The sequence below is a fragment of the Mustela nivalis genome (genome assembly GCF_964662115.1).
Source record: "Mustela nivalis genome assembly, chromosome: 5".
In the NCBI taxonomy this organism is placed as follows: domain Eukaryota; kingdom Metazoa; phylum Chordata; class Mammalia; order Carnivora; family Mustelidae; genus Mustela; species Mustela nivalis.
This window is the reverse complement of record NC_139024.1, coordinates 101068466-101090045: the sequence shown is the minus strand read 5'-3', so window position 1 is coordinate 101090045 and position 21580 is coordinate 101068466. Positions and strand designations below refer to the sequence as shown.

At 34.8% G+C, this 21580-nt stretch overlaps 1 protein-coding gene across 4 annotated transcripts in view; it reads left to right on the top strand.

Moving 5' to 3' along the window:
• COL21A1 (collagen type XXI alpha 1 chain) overlaps window positions 1-21580 on the top strand; it is a 176888-nt gene that overhangs the window by 53341 nt on the left and 101967 nt on the right. For 3 of the 4 annotated variants that reach the window (XM_082731232.1, XM_082731230.1, XM_082731231.1), the window contains exons 2-3: window positions 5999-6124; window positions 9715-10266. In XM_082731232.1, coding sequence (XP_082587358.1) covers window positions 6037-6124; window positions 9715-10266 — 640 coding nt within the window. In that variant the 5' untranslated portion in view covers window positions 5999-6036. The remainder of the gene's footprint in view (window positions 1-5998; window positions 6125-9714; window positions 10267-21580) is intronic. The other variant, XM_082731233.1, reaches the window with a different exon arrangement.

Sequence of the window (21580 nt, the reverse complement as noted above, 5' to 3'; positions counted from 1 at the left end):
ATTAGATGTGTACAGATTTAGAATTTTTATATCTTTCTGATCTGCCTTTTCTATTACTATGAAATTTCCACCTAAAATTCAAATTTTTGTCCCTCTGTATGCAATGTCTTTTTCCTCTGGCTGGTTATAAGAATTTTCTTTTGTTTTGATACTAATTGAATGTAAAGTACCCAGGTCTGACTCACTTTTTATTTTGCTTGGGGTTTGCTGAACTTCTTTGATCTGATTGTTGGTAGCTTTTGACAATTTAGAAAAATCTTTGGCTGCTATATATTCAAGTATTTCAAATATTCACTTTCTCCTTTCCATCTGAAAAGCTAATTGCTTGTATGCTAAATCAAGACCACTTGGTATTGTTCCATAGATTTCAGATGCTCTCTTCCTTCTATCATTCTCTCCCCACCCCATTTTAAGATTCATTTTGGGTAATTTCTGCTGACATTTTCAAGTTTACTAATCTTTTCCTCTGATGTATGGAGATAACCATTGTATGAATTATATGTTTGAAATATTTTTTGACAGCAATCATTTCAGCTTGTATCTTTAAGTTTTCCATCTCTTGTGAAATTTCTCATGTATTTGCCCATTCTTTATCTTATTCACTAGATCCTTTGTATATGATAATCATTTTACAAACCCTGTTTGATATTTCTGATATTTAGACCATCTCTGGATCTCCTTATACTGAATATTTTAATCCTGATCAGATATCAGATTTTTCTTACTTCTTCTCATACCTTGAGAGAACCTTGGGAGATTTGTTTCAGCTTGTCAATATGGTTTCTACCTTTTTGTATTTCCAAATTTTATTTTTCTCTCTTGTCCTTCAATTGCCTTTCTGCTTTTTGAGATATCTCTCCCCACAGTAGTGAAGGACTGGAGTGCCTGCCTTAGAGGGACTTTACTCAGTTTTGTTGCCTCTTCCCTAGGCTTCAGCAAGCCAAAGATTTGTATTTGAGCAATTCTCTGGCTACCTGAACAGCGGGAGGAAGGTAGATCTCTCTTGCTGTTCTGTATTGCTCTCAGCTTTCTCTGTGTTACTTCTCTATTCCATGTACTTTGTTAAGGCTCATGGGGAAGAATTACTGGATGCAGGCATACTCATTCTGTGTGCAGGACTGTAGTGTGTCACATCAGTTTTGGCTGGTTTCTCTCATGCTGTGCAAATTCCTATTCCTGAGGAGGATTCCCTTTCTGCTAGGGATGAAAACAGCCCAGAATCTCCTCTATCTTATAAAGGATTAATAATTTTTGGTATTTTGCTTATTTAGATTTTTTAAATCCTGTCTTTTCTGCTGGGTTTAAAAGACTATAGTTTTATAGTTTATCTGGCATGTTTTCATTAGTGGGAGTGATAGTCTCTTGCCACTTTCCACATTCTAACCAGAAGTAAAGACCTTGGTCTAACTTAGAAGACATATTAAAGTCATGTAACTGAGTGTTTATGAATCAAATAAAATAGATTCTAATGCTTATAATTATACCACATTTAAAATTAAATCTTATCACTTAGCTTTATTATATAAATATTTTAACCAGATACCCTTTAAGTGTTTCTTAAAACGCAAATCCATTTTTAAGAGAAAAATGTTTGCTACTATTGAGATAATGAAAAGAATGTGATAAAGCTCTACAGGTCATGCTTGAAGAAGGAATTCTAGTAAATATTTTGAGTAAAGCAAAAAGTTCCAGAAAAGTTTGTACTTTTCCAAGATAATTATGAATTAAAAAACTTACAGTTTTCTTCAACTCCTATTCATCCATTAATATATTTAAAATACAGCTATTTTATTTTATTTTTTACTCATTTAAATTCAATTTTTTAACATATGGTGTATCATTAGTTTCACATGTAGATTTCAGTAATCCATCAGTTGCATATGATACCCAGTGTTCATTACATCATGTTCCCTCTTTTTTTTTTAAACTTGTATTTATTTATTTATTTAAAGATTTTATCAATTTATTTGATGGAGAGAGAGACCACAAGTAGAGGGAGCAGCAGAGGGAGAGGGAGAAGCAGGCTTTCCACGGAGCAAGAAGTCTGATGTAGGGTCCAATCCCAGCACCTTGGAATCATGACCAAGCCAAAGAGAGACACTTAACTGACTGAGCCACCCAGGTGCCTCATCATGTGCCCTTTTTAATATCCATTACCCACTTGCCCCATCCCTCCACTTTCCCTCCAGCAACTCTCAGTTTCCTATAGTTATGAGTCTTTTATGGTTTGTCTCCCTCTCTGATTTCATCTTATTTTATTTTTACCTCCCTTCCCCTATGGTCTTCTGTTTTGTTTCCTAAATTCCACATATGAGCGAAGCCATGTGATAATTGTTTTTCTCTGATTGACTCATTTCACTCAGCATAATATCCTTCAGTTCCATCCATGTCAGTGTAAATTGGTAAGATTTCATCCTTTCTGATGGCTGAGTAATATTCTATTGTATCTATATATCACATCTTCTTTATCCATTCCTGTGTCAATGGATATCTGGGCTCTTCCCAGAGTTTGGCTGTTGTGGACATTGCTACTATAAACATTGGGGTACAGGTGCCCCTTTGGATCACTACATTTGTATCTGTGGAGTAGATACCTTGTAGTAAATTGCTGAGTCTTAGGGTAGCTCTATTTTAATGTCACCTCCATATTGTTTTCCAAAGTAGCTGCACCAACTTGCATTTCTACCAACTGTGTAAGAGGGTTCCCCTTTCTCCATATCCTCACCAGTATTTGTTTCCTGCTTGTTAATTTTAGCCATTCTTACTGGTGTAAGGTGATACTTATTGTGGTTTTGATTTGTATTTCCCTGATGCCAAGTGACATGGAGCATTTTTTCATGTGTCTCTTGGCCATTTATATGTCTTCTTTGGAGAAATATCTGTTCATGTCTTCTGCCCATTTCTTGACTGGATCGTTTGTTTTTAGGGTTTTTGAGTTTGACAGATTCTTTATAGCTCTTAGATACTAGCCCTTTATCTGATATGTCATTGGCAAATATATTCTCACTTTCTATAGGTTGCCTTTTAGTTTTGTTGATTGTTTCCTTTGCTATGCAAAAGTTTTTATCTTGATGAAGTCCCAAAATTCATTTTTGCTTTGTTTCCCTTGCCTTTGGAGACAGTGTTTAGCAAGAAGTTGCTGTGGCTAAATTTCAAGAGGTTGTGCCTGTGTTTTCCTCTAGGATTTTGATAGATTCCTGTCTCATCTTTAGTTCTTTCATCCATTTTGATTTTATCTTTGTGTATGGTGTAAGAAATTGCTCCAGTTTCATTCTTCTGCCTGTGGCTGTCCAATTTTCCCAATGCCATTTGTTGAGGCTGTCTTTTTTACATTGGATATTCTTTCCTGCTTTGTTGAATATTAGTTAACCATAGAGTTGGGGATCCATTTATAGTTCTCTATTCTGTTCCATTGATCTATGTGTTTGTTTTTGTGCCAGTACCATGCTATCTTGATGATCACAGCTTTGTAATATACTTTGAAGTCCAGAATTGTGATGCCACTGGCTTTGGTTTTCTTTTTCAACATTTCTTTCTACTGGCTACTCAGGGTGTTGTCTGGTTCCATACAAATTTTAGGGTTACTTGTTCTGGCTTTGTGAAAAATACCAGTGGTATTGTGATAGGGATTGCATTGAATGTGTATATTTCTCTGGGTAGTATAGACATTTTAACAATATTTGTTCTTCTGATTTGTGAGCATGGAATGTTTTTCTATTTCTTTATGTCTTCCTCAATTTCTTTCCTGAATGTTTTATAGTTTTCAGAGTACAGATCCTTTACCTCTTTAGTTAGGTTTATTCCTCGATATCTTTTTTTTTTTTTAAGATTTTATTTATTTATTTGACAGACAGAGATCACAAGTAGGCAGAAAAGCAGGCAGAGAGAGAGCAGGAAGTAGGCTCCCTCCTGAGCAGAGAGCCCAATGCGGAACTCGATCCCAGGACCCTGGGATCATGACCTGAGCTGAAGGCAGCGGCTTTAACCTACTGAGCCACCCAGGCGCCCCTATCTTATGGTTTTTGGTAAACTTGTAAATGGGATTGATTTTTTAATTTCTCTTTCTTCTGTCTCATTGTTAGTATATAGAAATGCAAATGATTTGTGTGCATTGATTTTATATCCTGCCACTTTGCTGAATTCCTATATAAGATCTAGCAATTTTGGGGTGGAGTCTTTTGGGTTTTCCATATAAATAAAGTATTATGTCATCTGCAAAGAGTGAAAGCTTTACTTCCTTGCCAATTTGGTTGCCTTTTATTTTTTGTTCTTGTTGTCTGATTGCTGAAGGTAGGACTTCTAGTACTATGTTGAACAGCAGTGGTGGGAGTGGACATCCTTGTTGTGTTCCTGACCTTAGGGGAGAAGCTCTCATTCCCAAGAATAGCTTGAGAATGATATTCTGTCTGGGCTTTCCATATATGGCTTTTATGATATTGAGGGATGTTCCCTCTATCCTTACACTGTGGTGTTGGTTTTTTTTTTTTTTAAATCATTCTTTTTTGAAATCTGGTAAAATTCATATTGTCAGCTTTTTTTTAAATTAATTAGTTAATTTATTTATTTTCAGGGTAACAGTATTCATTGTTTTTGCACCACACCCAGTGCTCCATGCAATCCGTGCCCTCTCTAATACCCACCACCTTTCACCTTCCACCTCCTCCCCCAACCTCCCATCCCCCCCCCTCGCCCCTTCAAACCCCTCAGATTGTTTTTCAGAGTCCATAGTCTCTCATGGTTCACCACCCCTACTGTGGAGTGTTTTAATTAAGAAAGGATACTGTATTTTGTCAATGCTTTTTCTTTATCAGTTGAGAGGATCATATGATTCTTATCCTTTCTTTTATTAAAATATGGCTATTTTAGACAGATAAATTATTTTAAGGCTAGTAAGAACTACTCTGAGTATTACAATGAAAAAATTTGAACTTACAATGGCTAGGTATTTGTCTTTACTTTTTTTTTTAATTTTTTATTTTTTATAAACATATATTTTTATCCCCAGGGGTACAGGTCTGTGAATCACCAGGCTTACACACTTCACAGCACTCACCAAAGCACATACCCTCCCCAATGTCCATGATCCCACCCCCTTCTCCCAAACCCCCTCCCCCCAGCAACCCTCAGTTTGTTTTGTGAGATTAAGAGTCACTTATGGTTAGTCTCCCTCCCTATCCCATCTTGTTTCATTGATTCTTCTCCTACCCACTTAAGCCACCATGTTGCATCACCACTTCCTCATATCAGGGAGATCATATGATAGTTGTCTTTCTCTGCTTGACTTATTTCGCTAAGCATGATACGCTCTAGTTCCATCCATGTTGTTGCAAATGGGAAGATTTCATTTCTTTTGATGGCTGCATAGTATTCCATTGTGTATATATACCACATCTTCTTGATCCATTCATCTGTGAATGGACATCTAGGTTCTTTCCATAGTTTGGCTATTGTGGACATTGCTGCTATAAACATTCGAGTACACGTGCCCCTTTGGATCACTACGTTTGTATCTTTAGGGTAAATACCCAATAGTGCAATTGCTGGGTCATAGGGCAGTTCTATTTTCAACATTTTGAGGAACCTTCATGCTGTTTTCCAGAGTGGCTGCACCAGCTTGCATTCCCACCAACAGTGTAGGAGGGTTTCCCTTTCTCCGCATCCTCGCCAGCATCTGTCATTTCCTGACTTGTTAATTTTAGCCATTCTGACTGGTGTGAGGTGATATCTCATTGTGGTTTTGATTTGTATTTCCCTGATGCCGAGTGATATGGAGCACTTTTTCATGTGTCTGTTGGCCATCTGGATGTCTGCTTTGCAGAAATGTCTGTTCATGTCCTCTGCCCATTTCTTGATTGGATTATTTGTTCTTTGGGTGTTGAGTTTGCTAAGTTCTTTATAGATTCTGGACACTAGTCCTTTATCTGCTATGTCGTTTGCATGGTACTGTCTTTACTTTTCTAATGTGTTTAACTTTTTTTTCCCCCTTTTTTCTCTTTAGGAATCCTAAAACAAAAATAGTAGAACGAAAACAGAAACATGGCTCACCATATTTCATTACTTTGGATAATTTTGGTCTTGCCTCTTCGGAATTCTGTATTAGCTGAAGATGGGGAAATAAGATCAAGTAAGAATTATCAACGTTTTTGTTATCAACAAATTGAATGTGGAAATACAATTGGGGAGCTCAAGCAATCCTTTTTAGGATCTTATTCTTACTGTTTTTGATGCTGTAACTCCCTAAAATGAAATGAATTGCTGTGTTACATATTAACTGAGGGAAAAGCTTTTATCAGAGGTAATTTTGAGAGAATTCCATGGTAATTGTTTATTCTTTTACCCATTAGGCTTTGGAATAATTGGTATGGTATTCAGTTTATACTCAGCCATTTAGAACTTAGTGATAGGGAGATAAAGTACCTACCTCATTGGTTGTTAGGACCATTTTATGAGGTTATCTCATAGAGATAACGAGATAATTCATGTAAACAGGGTAACTCCTATCAATGGCTTAGCTCAGTGACATCTCAGTAGATGGTGACTATTATTCTGGTTGTGTATAGGAGAGCTTGCATTAGAGAAGGAGAGCTATATTAATTCCATTTTTACTACCCAGGCCGTTATTTACAGATATCATGCGTCTTGTAAAAAAGTTGGCTTATAATCATATTTTGAAACTCATATACAACCTACTATAAATTATGGTTTCTACAGCACTTATATTTGTAAGTTTGACAACTTGATTCAGCTTGATTAGAATTTATTAATAGTGAATTTATTTTTTTTAAAGATTTTATTTATTTGACAGACAGAGATCACAAGTAGGCAGAGAGGCAGGTAGAGAGAAGAGGAAGCAGGCTCCCTGCTGAGCAGAGAGCCCGACGCGGGTTTCAATCCCAGGACCCTGGGATCATGACCTGAGCTGAAGGCAGGGGCTTTGACCCACTGAGCCACCCAGGCTCCCCAGAATTTATTAATAGTGAATTTAATGTTTGTATAATACTCTCAGAGTTTAATCCACTCACATACTATACAAAGTATATATTATTTTCTCTGGTTTTTTTTTTTTTTTGAGTAGGAAAGAAATTCACAAAATTTAAGGGGCTTACCTAATATCATACAGCTGGTTAGAGGTATAACTAGTATTTGAAGTATGCCTTTGATCTTTAGTCCATTTTTTTTTTCTGTGACACTGATGATTCATCTTTCTAAGGAAGAGGTTTCTTGGAGTGGTATTTTGTCTAGTTTTTATAAATGGCAGTACTTGCTTTTGTACCCATGCTCTTGGCTAACCTTGCAGTTATGAAATATATGGTCCATGGCTCTGAAAAGGGATAGGAAGGGCCAAGAATAACGTTGTAAGAGTTTATAAATACTGAATCAAGTGGCACACAAACACTAGCAGGTCTAGACAATGAGTCTCATAGTATTGAGGAAGGACTACCCTGAAGAACTCTGCAAACATGACTTGTCTGTCCTTTTGTCTCTCCCGCAAAAGCCCAACAAAAGCATATGTCTCTAATCCCAGTCTAGCTTCCAGAAAAACCCAGAACTACATTCCCTTGCATTAGAAAATTTGCCTCTGAGGCAGAATTCCATTTCTGCTGTCCCTGGCCTGAACTCTGGCAGTGTTTACCATGCCAAAGGATGTTGGAATAGTGTTCCTCATGATTTTTTGGACTTCACACCATCTTAAGAGTGACATCATAATCACAGTTACATTTTTGAGGTAAATCCATGTTTTGGCAGTTAAAAAAAATTTTTTTTTAAACTTCTGGGCTATATGTTCACCTGAGAGAAGTTTATTTTTACCAGTTACTTTGAGTGAATTACCTTTAAAATTGAGGCATCTTTGTGTGACCTTGTCATCATCCCAGATATGGAAATAGACAAATATGAGGAAAAGAATAGAAAGGAGAGGGAAAGAGAAAGAGTGATTGATTGATTAATTGATTTTACAGTAAGGAAATGCAAAAATACAAATAAAGAAATACAAATGCTAGTAGTCACTGAACTTTGTTTTTTCCTCCAGGACGGTCCTTTACAGTTATGATACCTTATTTGTAATGTCTACAGAAAATAAATCATTATATTGGGCTTCTGATCACTACTAAGAGAGGCTATTAATATGTGTAAAAACACAGAAATTAAAATTTGTTACTGTATTACCTTGACTCATCTCACCCTCTTTAAACTTACTATCTCCAAGGACATGTGATCTTTATTGTTTGGGCCATAAATGGTAGTATTTTTACTGATCTGAGTGAAGAATTGAGAGAAACAGGAGGTGTAGCCATTCCTTTCAGTGTACCTATTAGCTGTTTTGCACTGTTGGAATTACTCCAACCAGTTTGTCATTTGGGCTCTTTGATTCTTACCTCTGGACCTTTGTACTTACTGTTCCTTCTGATTAGAAGGTCCTCTTCACCTGGCTAACGTTCTCTTTTTAGATCTCAGGTTCCCTGTCAGCTTTCCCACGGGATCTGTTCTGACTTTGCACAATTAGTTTTTACCCTCTCCTAAATGTTCTCATAATATTTTGTATTTTGCCTAACCAGCCAGTCATCTGTCTTAATAGACTGTGATATCTGTTTGAGATATCTTATATATCTTTGAAGCTGGTACTTAGCAAGATAGTCAAGCACAGAGCAGGTATTCAATATACATATACTGAAAGGCTAAAATAGGCCTGGAGGCATGCTGGGTACTGTGGAAAAGAGAGTTAAGATTTTTTCTTTCTACAAGTGCTTAGAACTTGCCTAGGTGTAACTTGCACCAAAGATGGTTTTTGTTCTCCAATAGAACTCTCAGGTGTGCTGATCTCGTGTTTCCTGGTATGTTGAAACAAGAATCTTTATCTCTGTGGAGAAAGAATAATTTATACTACTTGTGAACAAAGATTCACTTAGCACAAGTCTCTCTCTGGCTGAAAATGAGAGATCAGATCTTTAAACATTGATCTTGTGTGTAGTGCAAGAGTAGATATTATATTGGTGATCTTAGTTCATTAAACTTTTATCAACTCTATCAAAGAATATGCTAGTTGAATTCTGAAGTTGGCAGAAAGCTTTTTTCTTTTTAAAATTTTTCTCCCATTCATTGACTTATGGATATTTTTGTAAATACTTTAGATTAACATTAAACTAAACATATTTCAGGGATAACTTAAAAGAATGCTTTTAGCATATATCTGAAAATCGTTTATTTATTTTTGTGGTTTCATTTAGTCAGTGGGGAAAAGGAATTAAATGTTGCTTTATGGCAGTACCTGCCCCTACACAGAGCTATCTAGATATCATGTCAAATATAGTATCCTTTTTTTATTCCCTACTTTTAAAGCTGAATCATTAATCTTTAAATTAAGACAACAGAATTTAAAAATGTCAACAAAAATAATAGCTCTGATTTAGAAAGAATTTTCATGAATTAGGCAATTTATCTTATTTAACCCTCACAAAGGTCCTATGAGCTGGTTACATTTTAAAATTCTAGCTTTATTGAGATTTAATGGACATACAAATTGTATTATATTTAATGTGTGCCTCATGGTGATTTGATACCCATGTATACCCATGTATACCTATGATACCCATACATACCCATGTATGTTGTGAAAGCATCCCCTGCATCTGCTTACTTAAAGATTGTGCAATAAAAACCTCCCATATTTGCTTTTTATACCACAAATGTGTTCTGATGGTTTTCTTCTTCACTTAGGTTGTCGTACTGCTCCAACAGATTTAGTTTTCATCTTAGATGGCTCTTACAGTGTTGGCCCAGAAAACTTTGAAATAGTGAAAAAGTGGCTTGTTAATATCACGAAAAACTTTGACATAGGACCGAAGTTTATTCAGGTTGGAGTCGTCCAGTATAGTGATTATCCTGTGTTGGAGATTCCTCTTGGAAGTCATGATTCTGGAGAGAATTTGATTGCAGCAATGGAATCCATACATTACCTGGGTGGAAACACAAGGACTGGAAAGGCCATCCAGTTTGCACTTGATTACCTTTTTGCCAAGTCCTCACGGTTTCTGACAAAGATAGCAGTAGTACTCACAGATGGTAAATCCCAAGATGAAGTTAAAGATGCAGCAGAAGCAGCAAGAGACAATAAAATAACATTATTTGCTATTGGTGTTGGTTCAGAAACAGAAGATGCAGAACTTAGAGCAATTGCCAATAAGCCTTCATCTACTTATGTGTTTTATGTGGAAGACTATATTGCGATATCCAAAATAAGGGAGGTGATGAAGCAGAAACTTTGTGAAGGTAAGCCTTAATGGAATTTGGAAACAATTAATAATTGCATTTTCTCACACTTTGGTATAACCTGCTTATCTATACCACTGTAGTTATATTTAGTGTCAAGTTATCTATCATGTTAGAATGGAGGTGTACATGTATTTTTGTGTTTCATTTATTTTGGATAAATTTTGTTTTTAGAAACAGTCACATAAGCAAATCTATAGTTAGAAAATATCCTTTTTTGTTGCTTTTTTTTTTTTTTTTTTTTTTTTTTTTTTACAATTGCAGCATGTCCATTGTGGAGATGAAAGAAAATAAAGACACATAAAACATAAGAATATATAAATTACACATGATCACTATTACTCTTGTTAGTGTTTTGTCTTTTTCATTCCAGTCTTTCTTTTTTTTATTGTCTCTGAGAGCTTATTCATGTGCCTAAATAAGTATAACGTATATATAATTTCATCCTCTATTTTCATACTATTGTATATTCTATTATTTTTATGTATAATTTTCATCCTCTATTAACATAATAGCAGACAGTCTCAGTCTCCTAAGATAATTCATTTAATAATTCCCCTTTTTTTGTGTGTTTAGTTTCTTTCTCTTTTTTAAAATTTTTATCTAAATTCTAGTTAGTTTACATATAGTGTAGTATTGGTTTCACTTATAGAATTTAATGATTTTTCACTTACACATAATACCTAGTGCTCACAAGTGCCCTCCTTAATACCCATCACCCACTTAGTCCATCCCCCAACCCATCTTCCCTCCATCAACCCTCAATTTGATCTCTATAGTAAAGAGTCTGTTTTATGGTTTGCCTCTCTCTTTTTCTCCCCTTCTGTTCATCTATTTTTAAAATTCCATGTATGAGTGAAATCATACAGTATTTTTTATTTTCTGACTTATTTTGCCTAGCATAATATACTCTAGCTCCATCCATGTCGTTGGAAATGGCAAGATTTCATTCTCATGAAATCATGAAATCATTCTCTCAAAGATTCTCATTCTTTTTGATGACTAATATTCCATTGTGTTCATGTGTGTGTGTATCTTTTTTATCCATTTATCAGTTGATGTTTTTTGTTCATTTCTAAGTTTTCTGCTATAAAATATTCTTATACAGAATTCTGAATGGGAATGTCTGATTTTTTTCAAAAACATAGGTCAAATTACTAACGTTGTTAGAGCTCTGTAAAAATGCTAAAAATTGCACTTGAGAGACTTAAATTTCTACCATCAGTGAGAGAATATTTGAAAATATAGTATTTATTAGTCAATCATTTTTACATCATTCTATGAAATCTAACTCTTGTTTATGATAAGTCCATAGTATGGACACTATAGTCCATAGTATGCCATTTTTTTGGCAAATATTAATTGTATTAGGATATTAACATTCATATTTTTTTTGGAGAGAGTAATTTGTTTGTAATACTACAAGCATTTAATACTATATCTAAAAAATAAAATTGATGTATAATCAAAAGACTATTTTTTCTAGTTTGCCTAAAAATGCTCCAAAAATATGTTGGTTCACATTTGATAGAAACATTTCTGGGGTGCCTAGGTGGCTCAGTTGATTAAACATCTGAGGTCATGATCTCAGGGTCCTGGGATAAAGCCTGCTTCAGGCTTCCTGCTCAGCAGGGAGTCTGCTTCTCCTCTTACTCTTTTTGCTTTCTCTCTCTCTCTGTGTCTCAGATAAATCTTAAAAAAAAAAAAATTTCTAAATGTGGTGTAGAAAAAAGATTTATTTCTCTATTTTCTTCATATTTGTTTGGGAGCTATAGTACAGAAAAACATTTAAATTTATTTTTAGATTATTTAAGAAGGGATGGAAATTAAGCATTTTCTGGGGCATCTGGGTGGCTCAGTGGGTTAAGCCTCTGCCCTCAGCTCAGGTCATGATCCCAGGGTCCTGGTATCGAGCCCCTCATTGGGCTCTCTGCTCAGTGGGGAGCCTGCTAACCCCTCTCCGTCTCTGCCTGCCTCTCTATTTGTGATCTCTCTCTCTCTCTCTGTCAAATAAATAAATAAGATCTTAAAAAAATTAAGCATTTTCTTTAATCAAACTTTTAAAAAGTCACTATAGCAAGTACAAATGATTATCATAATTATTCTTTTCATGTTCCTAACAGTAAGACTGTGTTGACTTTTCTCATCTTGATCAGAGAATTTATATTTATTTTCCAATTTTACTGAAAAATAATTGACCTACATAGATTTTTAAATATAAGATTAGAATTAGAATTCTTTGGTTTTGTAGCTAGATATATTTCATTATTAAAACAGACTTTTCATGGTGATGTTTTACCTACCATTCTTTTATATTCTAAAATATAAATTTGATAAAGTATGTCTGGGCAGTACTTGTTTCAGAGACTTTGTGTAGATACGTATTTTGGTAAATGCATTCTATTAAAAAATTCTAATTACACGTGAAAGATTTGTTTAAAAGGATAAAAAATTCTTTTGGCAAAAATGTCCAGTCTGTAAAAAAAATTAAATTTGAAAGCTTTCCAAATATTTCTTCATGCACACTCAAAGAAAGAATGTAAGTAATGTCTGTGTCTATTCAGTTCACAAATATGCGGTACAATAGCCATCTTTTAAAATGTAGTTTTTGAAATTGTACTTAGGGGAATATAAGGCCTTTTTTGCATTTGACTTTTTAATAACTATTAGATTATGATTAGTGCATTGTTGTCTTGCAGAAGCCTCAAATCATGCAATTTGTATTTGCATTGTTTGACAAAGTTCCTATTTTTTGTTGTTTTGATAAATTCTACCTTGGATTGCTTATCATGTTGTTCACTTTTATATTCCTGTTGTGACTGACCCACAATGAACAAAATATTATTACTTCTTTGGTCCCACATGGATTATTTAAACTTCATAAACCTACCATTTGCTTAAAGGAGTATTCTGCAGTACATTTCTTATTTCAGGATGATCTTTTTGTGATGGACGATGGTTTCTTTATTTATCTGACTGGGAGTTTAGTTTTTTTTCTTTTTCTTTCTATTCTTTTCTTTTTTTATTGTAAAAAACACATGAGAGCTAACCTCTTAAATATTTTAAGTGTACAGTACAGTATAGTTAACTACAAGCACAGTGTTGTACTGTAGATACCTAGAACTTCCTCATGTTGCCTGACAGAAACTTTGGGCCCATTGAATAGCTACTCCCCATATCCCTCTTCCTCCCACTCTGGCAGCCATCATTCTGCTTTCTGTTGTTATGAGTTTGACTACTTTACATATTTCATAAAGGTGGAGTCATGCAGTATTTGTCCTTCTGTGACTGGCTGTTGGGATTTTGATAGGGATTGCGTTGAAACTATAGGTCACTTTGGGTGCTAGAGAAATTTTTGCATTATTGAATTTTCCAGTCTATTAATATGAGATGTATCTACTTGTTGGTGATTTCTTTAGGCTTTTTTTTTTTTTTTTAGCGGTCTTTTGTAGTTTTTAGCATTTCAGTGTTTCACCTCCTTGGCTAAGTTTATTCCTTAGTATTTTATTACTTTTGATGCTCTGGCTAGTACTTCCAATATTATGTTGAATAGAAGCAGCAAGAGTGGGCATCCTTGTCTTGTTCCTGATCTTAAAGGAAGAGCTTTTTGTTTTTCACCATTAACTGTGAGCTTTTCATATATGACCTCGATTATGTTGAGGTAAATTCCTTCTTTATTTGATGAGTGTTTTTATTATGAAATAATATTAAATTGTGTCAAAATTTTTTCCTGCAAATATTGAGATGAACATGTGACTTTTATTCTTTATTCTGTTAATGTGGTGTATTGCATTGATTAATCTCATAGGTTTAACCATCTTTGCATCTCAAGGATAAATTCCACTGGATCGTGATGTTTGATTTTTTGGGATCCTTTTTATAATGCTGTTGAATTCAATTTGTTAGTAATTTGTAGAGGATTTTGCATCAATTTTCTTTTCTTGTAGAGTCTTTTTCTGGGCTGTATCAGGGCAATGCTGGTCTTATAAAAAGAGTTTGGAATTATTCCCTACTCTTCAGATATTTGTGAGAGTTTGAGAAGGATTGACATTAATTTTTTAAGTGTTTTGTAAAATTCACTGGTGAAGATACCTGGTCCTGGGCTTTTCCTTGTTGGGATGTTTTTGATTCCTGATTCAATATCCTTATGAATCTGTTTACATTTTCTATTTCTTCATGATTCAGTCTTGGTAGGTTTTATAGTGTAGAAATTTATCCATTTCTTCTAGGTTATCAGAATTGTATTATTACAGTCTCTTATGACTGTATTTTTGTGATATTAGTTGTAATGTCTCCTCTTTCATTCCTAGTTTTATTTATTTCAATCTTCTTTTTTTCTTAGTTAATCTAGCTGAAGTTATTTTAGTTTTGTTGATTTTTTTAAAAAAATCAACTCTTAATTTCTTGATTTTTTTATTTTACTCTTCTTTATTTCATTTATTTATGAATTTAGATTAAGTCAAGCAGAGAAAGACAACTATCATATGATCTCCCTGATATGAGGAAGTGGTGATGCAATATGGGGGCTTAAGTGGGTAGGAGAAGAATAAATGAAACAAGATGGGATTGGGAGGGAGACAAACATAAGTGACTCTTAATCTCACAAAACAAACTGAGGGTTGCTGGGGGGAGGGGGTTTGGGAGAAGGGAGTGGGATTATGGACATTGGGGAGAGTATGTGCTTTGGTGAGTGCTGTGAAGTGTGTAAGCCTGGTGATTCACAGACCTGTAACCTCTGGGGATAAAAATATATGTTTATAAAAAATTAAAAATTAAAAAAAAAGATATAAGAAATAAAGATAATCTTAATTATCTTAAAGACTATTGAAATTGAAATTATTCTCTTGTTCCTATTAGTTTTGGGCTCAGTTTGTTCTTTTTCTAGTTTTTAATGAATAAATTTAGTTTATTTGAGATCCTTTATTCCAAAATACTTAGTATTTTGCCACATCTCATAAATTTTGGTATGTTGTATTTTAGTTTTTGTTTACCTCTAGGTATTTTCTAATTTCTCTTTTAATTTTTTTTTGAGTCAGTTGTTGAACAAATGGTTGTTCAAAAGCATGTTCAATTTCCACATATTTGTGAATTTTCCACTTTTCCTTCTACCATTAATTTCTAGTTTCATTATGTTGTGGTTGGGAGATGTATTTGGTATGATTTCAGTCTTCTTAAATTTATTAAGACTTGTTTTTTGACCTAACATGTGATCTATCCTGGAGAATGTTTCATTTGCATTTAAAAGAATGTGTATTCTGGTGGTGGAATGTTCTGTATATCTGTTAGTTCTGTTTGGTCTACAGTGTTGTTCAAGTTCTGTGTTCCCTCTTTTGTCTTTTGTCTGGATATTCTATTCAGAATATTGGAAGTGGAATATTGAAATCCCTTACTATAATTGTGTACTCTGTTTCTATATCTACTATTTCTCTGCTCAATTCTGTCAGCATTTGCTTCATATAATTGGGTGCTATGATGTTGGGTGCATATATATTTATAATTGTTATGTCTTGCTGGTGAATTGACCCTTTTATCATCATATCATGTCCTTCTTTGTCTCCATTGAGTTTTTGACTTGTCTATTTTGTCTAAGTAGTACCACCTTTGCTCTATTTTGGTTACCATCTGCATGAAGTGTCTTTTTCTGTCCCCTTACTTTTAGCCTGTGTGTGTCTGTAATCTTAGAGTATATATTTTGTACACAATATGTACTTGGATCTTGTTTTCTTTTCTTTTGTTCTCTTCCTTCCTGCCTTCCTTTCTTTTTGTATTTTTGTCCATTTAGTCACTCTGTGTCTATTTATTTGGGAGGTTAATCCATTTATATCTGAAATGGCAATAGGGAAGGATTTAATATCACCATTTTGTTAATTATTTTCTGTCTTATGCCTTTTTTGGTCCCTCTTTTCTCTCTTGCTTTGTGTTTTTTTCCTTTGTCTTTCATTAACATCTTTTTTGACATGTTTTGATTTTTTTCTCATTTGCTTTTGTATATCTTTTATAGGTATTTCCTTTGTGGTTACTATGAGGGTTACATAAAACATCATATAGTTATAGCAGCCTATTTTAAGCTGAAAAGTTAATTTCAATCACATACACATACTCTATAGTTTTGCTTCTCCCTGTCTCCTCACACTTTCTTATTAATGTTACAAATTACATCGTCTTATATTGGGTATTCATTACCATATTTTTATAGTTATAGTTATTTATAATTTCTTCTAACTTCTCTATAAGAATTAAAAGTGATTTACACACCATTGTTAAAGTTCTATAGTATTCTGAACTTGTCTATATATTTAACCAGTGAGTTTTTTTTTTAAAGATTTATTTATTTTTATTTTAGAGTGAGACAGTGAGAGAGTTTGTGCATGCATGATGGGGAGGGGTAGGAGGAGAGAAGGAGAGTCTTAAGCAGACTCCATGCTGAGCACAGAGCCTGACATTGGGCTTAGTCTCACAACCCTGAGATCATGATCTGAGCTGAAGCCAGGAATTGGATGCCTAACTGACTGCACCACCCAGGTGTCCCTAACCACAGAGTTTTATACTTTGAGTGCTTTTGTGTTGTTGTTTAATGCCCTTTAATTTCAACCTAAAGGACTCCCTCAGTATTTCTTATAAGGCACGGTGATGGACGCCCTCAGCATTTTTTAATCTGGGAAAGTGTTTATTTCTCTTCCATTTCTGAAGAATATTTTTACCAGTTATTTTTTTCAGTTGACAATCTTTTTCTTTCAGCAAGTGCTTTGAGTATATCATCCCATTCGCTTGTAGTCTGCAAGGTTTCTATTGAGATATCTGCCATATGGTGGGGGTGGGGGAATTCTTTTGTGCATAATGAGTGGCTTTTCTTTTGCTGGTTTCAAAACTCTCTCTCTCTTTTTTCCCAATAATTTGATTATAATATGTCTTGATGTGGATTTCTTTGGGTTCTTTAATTTGGATGTACATTTCCTTTCCTAGATTTGAGAAGTTTTGGGATATTACTTCTTTAACTAAACTCTCTTTCTCTCCTGAAATGCCTATAATATGTATATTGGTATACATCATGGTGTCTCATAAGTCATTTAGGCTTTCTTCAGTCTTTCTCATTCTTTTAAATTTTTGTTCTTCTGTCCAGATATTTCAAATCACCTTCTTTAAGTTTGTTGATTTTTTCTTCTAACTGATCAAGTATGATTTGGAGCCCCTCCAGTCTTTTTTTTTTTCCCCCCATTTGAGTTATTATGTTCCTCAGGTACAAAATTTCTTTTTGGTTCTCTTTCATATTTTATCTCCCTATTGATACTCTTATTTTGTTTATACCATCATTTTATTAAGCTCACAGGGCATCATTATTATGGCTGTTTTAAATTCTTTTTCAGATAATATATCTACCTTTCTTTAGGGTTGATGGCTGGAGAATTATTCTATTCCTTTGATTGGGTCATGCTTCCCTGTTTCTTTGTGTACCCTACAGCTTTTTTTTTGGATCCACACATTTGAAAAAACAGTCACATCTCTTAATTTGTCTAGATATTCTTGGGACCTTTGAGGCCTTTTTTATGGAAGGATGCAATTTCTGTGGGCCCGAGTGCGCAATTTCTTACTTAGAGAGGCTTGCTTGGTCCACACACCCCCGCCACCCCCGCCCGCCGCAGTAGCTTTTTAAGTTCTCTAGTTTTGTCTAGCCAAAGTCTTAGCTGTAAGCTTCCTCACCTTGTTCTTAGTGGGCATTAGGCATCAAAAATATTCTGGTTCCCTGTCAGGATCCATAGTCAGGTGGGACCAATATTATTTCCTCAGGTAGCACTTGGGAAAGCTAGAATGCTAGATACATAAACCATTCTTTTCTCTTCCTCCAGAGGGAGAAAGCTCATTATGTGTCTTCTCTTGATCATGCTGAGCCACATGTTGCCAGCCCCAACAAGCTCCTTCCCCCAGCTCCAAGACTTTGTTTTCAGCAGTTCCCAGGAATCCAAATGATTCCAGTTCCTTCAGAGCTCCAGATGAGGTGACACTGAAACCAGTCTCTTGGGCAGTCCTGTGGATACGTGCTCCACTCTTCTTTTTTCCACTGAAGGGCAGTATCACAAACGAGGGTGTCCTCTCCTGGCACTTACTTGTACAGGCTTGGGGGAGGGAATGATGTGGATAAAGTGAAATTATTCTTATTACTTGTTTCAGTGAGGCTTTTCTTGGCTTTGTGTTCACCTGGGGTACTTCAACTTCCTAATCCAAATCTGGAATTTTCATAAAGGTATTTTTGTCCATTTATTATTGTTAAATTAGTGTTTCAGTGAGAGAATATGGCCTGTGACTTTCTATTCCACTATCTTGCTGACATCATTCTTATGTTTCTTTTTTGAGTAAATTGGAATGGGATTAACACAACAAAGAGGAGAGAAAGGAGGGAGAAAGCAATCTCCCCTTGTGCCCTGGAAGATACCATCCTTAGGAATCTTTAAGGGCTTGCAGCAGCCAATGGCTTGAATTACTGGGCTTTAGGACCCATATTTTAATTCAGGTATGTTGAGCTTGCTATACACAGGTGTGGGTAAAGAGCAGGCTCTAGAAAATTGCCTGTGTATTCTTACTGTTTAATTTCAACCATCTTGACTTTTAGATGAGGCAGGAAATTTATCTGTTTTTTTAAAAAAAGTATATGATGTTGACTTGCTCAAATGGGGCCTTACCATCAAAACCAAGTTCAATCCAGGAAAGTTTGAAGAAGCTGGCTTGCACAGGTTGGCACCAGACAACTCTTGTTTTATTGGACTATCAGGTCTGGATCAGTAAAATTACTTTTGGTTTCTGACCACAGATCTCCTTGATAGAATTCCCTTGATCTGGGAAAAAAAAAAAAAAAAAAAAAAAAGTGACATCTGGAGAGAGGTGACATTCGAACCACTTGGCATGTGGAATTGAATTAAATAGGCACTTATAAAGTAGGCTAGATATGTTCTGGAATAATGGGTTCATCAGTTTTCTTGTGATGTTAACTTAGAGCTAGAATGGTGTAGTTGGAATTTGGTTGCTCTAGTTAAGCTAGAGATTTATATGGATTTTGTGTCCATGTCCATGGCAGAATTTTAAATAAAACATGTTTTTATTACCTTGGTAATACTGGATTACTTAATAGAAAAGCAAATTCAGACAATTTTGAATATAGTCAACATACAATACTACATTAATTTCAGGTGTACAACATGTGATTGAACAAGTTTATACATTATGCTATGTTCACAAGTGTATCTATCATCTACCATCATACTAAACTATTGAAGTTTCATTAACTTTATTTCCCACTCTCCTTCACCTGTATTTCCCATCTCCCTATCTCCCTGTCCTCTGTCAATTATCAGTTTGTCCTCCATATTTATAGGTTTGTTTCTGCTTTTTGTTTGTTTATTCCTTTGGTTTATTTATTTTTTTTTTTCTTTACACATGTGAGTGAAAAATCATGTGGTATTTGTCTTTGTCTTAGTTTACTTAGCATACTACCTTTTAGGTATATCTATGTTGTTGCAAATGGCATGATTGCATCCTTTTTTTTTTCTTTTTAAATCTCATCCTTTTTTATGGCAGTTTAAGATTCTGTTGTGCATGTGTATATCTATTGTCTTTCCGTGGATGTTTAGGTTGCTTTTGTATCTTGGCTATTATAAACAATGATGCAACAAACATAGGGGTATATATATCTTTTTGAATTAGTGCTTTTGGGTTTTTTGGGGTTTTTTTTTTTTTTTTTTTTTTTGGTAACTACCTAGTAGTGGAACTGTTGGATCATATGGCATATTTATTTTTAATTTTTTGAGGATCCTCCATACCGTTTTCCACAGTGGCTGCACCAATTTACATTCCTACCAGCAGTACATAGGGTTCCTTTTTCTCCACATCCTTGCCAACACTTGTTCTTTCTTGTCTTTTTGGTTTTAGTCTTTCTGACAGGTGTAAGGTGATATCTCATTGTGTTTTCTTAAAAATTATTTATATTAACATATATTATTTGCCCCAGGGGTACAGGTCTGTGAATCATCAGGCTTACACATTTCACAACACTTGCCATAGCACAATGTCCATAACCTCCCCAATGTCCATAACCCAACTACCCTCTCCCTACCCCCACTCCCCAGCAACCCTCAGTTTGTTTGTGGGATTAAGAGTCTCTTATGGTTTGTCACCCCCTCGATCCCTTCTTGTTTCATTTTTCCTTCCCTACCCCCCAAACCACCTGCCCTGCCTCTGAAAATCCTCATGTCAGAGAGATTGTATGATAATTATCTTTCTCTGATTGACTTATTTCAGTCAGCATTATACCCTCTAGTTCCATCCATGTCATTGCAAATGGCAAGATTTCATTTCTTTTGATGGATGCATAGTATTCCATTGTGTATATATATCACATTTTCTTTACCCATTCATCTGTTGATGGACATCTAGGTTCTATCCATAGTTTATCTATTGTGGACATTGCTGGTATAAATAGTCAGGTTCATGTGCCCCTTCAGATCACTTCCTTCTCATTGTGGTTTTGATTTGTCTCTGATGACTAGTAATATTGAGCATCTTTCCATATGTCTGTATCTTCTTTGGAAAATGTCTATACATATTCTCTACTTTTTAACTGAATTGTTTGTTTCTTTGGTATTGAGTTTTAAGTTCTTTATATATTTTGGATATTAACCCCTTTTATTGTATATATCATTTGCAAATATCTTCTCCCATTCCACATTAAGCTGAAAGTGGATTTCCACACTGAATGTGGAACTGGAAATTGTAAACATCCTAGAAGAGAATACAGGCAGTGATTTTAGTCACAGGAGAATTTTTCTAGATATTTCTTACCTCCAAAGGCAAGGAAGGGGAAACAAAAGCAAAAATAAATTATCCAAACTGAAAGGCAGGTATTACTGGTCCCAGAGGTTTAAAATAGAGTTATCTTTGTTCATCTGAGAAAGCATTCCTACCCTGAATACTCCGAACATATTGGAGAAGAATGAAATTAGAACTCTGTAGTTGGTATAGAAATCTTTGTGAACTTTGGTCTTCTGTTTTGTTTACCCTTCCTCCTGAATGCATTCCTTTAAAATAAATTATTTACCTAGATTGTTCTAATTACCTTTTGTAAGGATGGTAACAAGCTTCCAACTGAGTCTCTCAACATTTGATTTTTCTGGTACTTAAAATTATAATTTCCACATTTCAGTTTTTATTTTGAGTTTCCATACTTTGGTCTGGATGTGCTTTGTATAGTTAAACATGCATTTCTTTTTTCTACACAATGGGGAAATTATTTATCTCTCTTTTGTGCAGAAATTGTTGGTTGGTTATT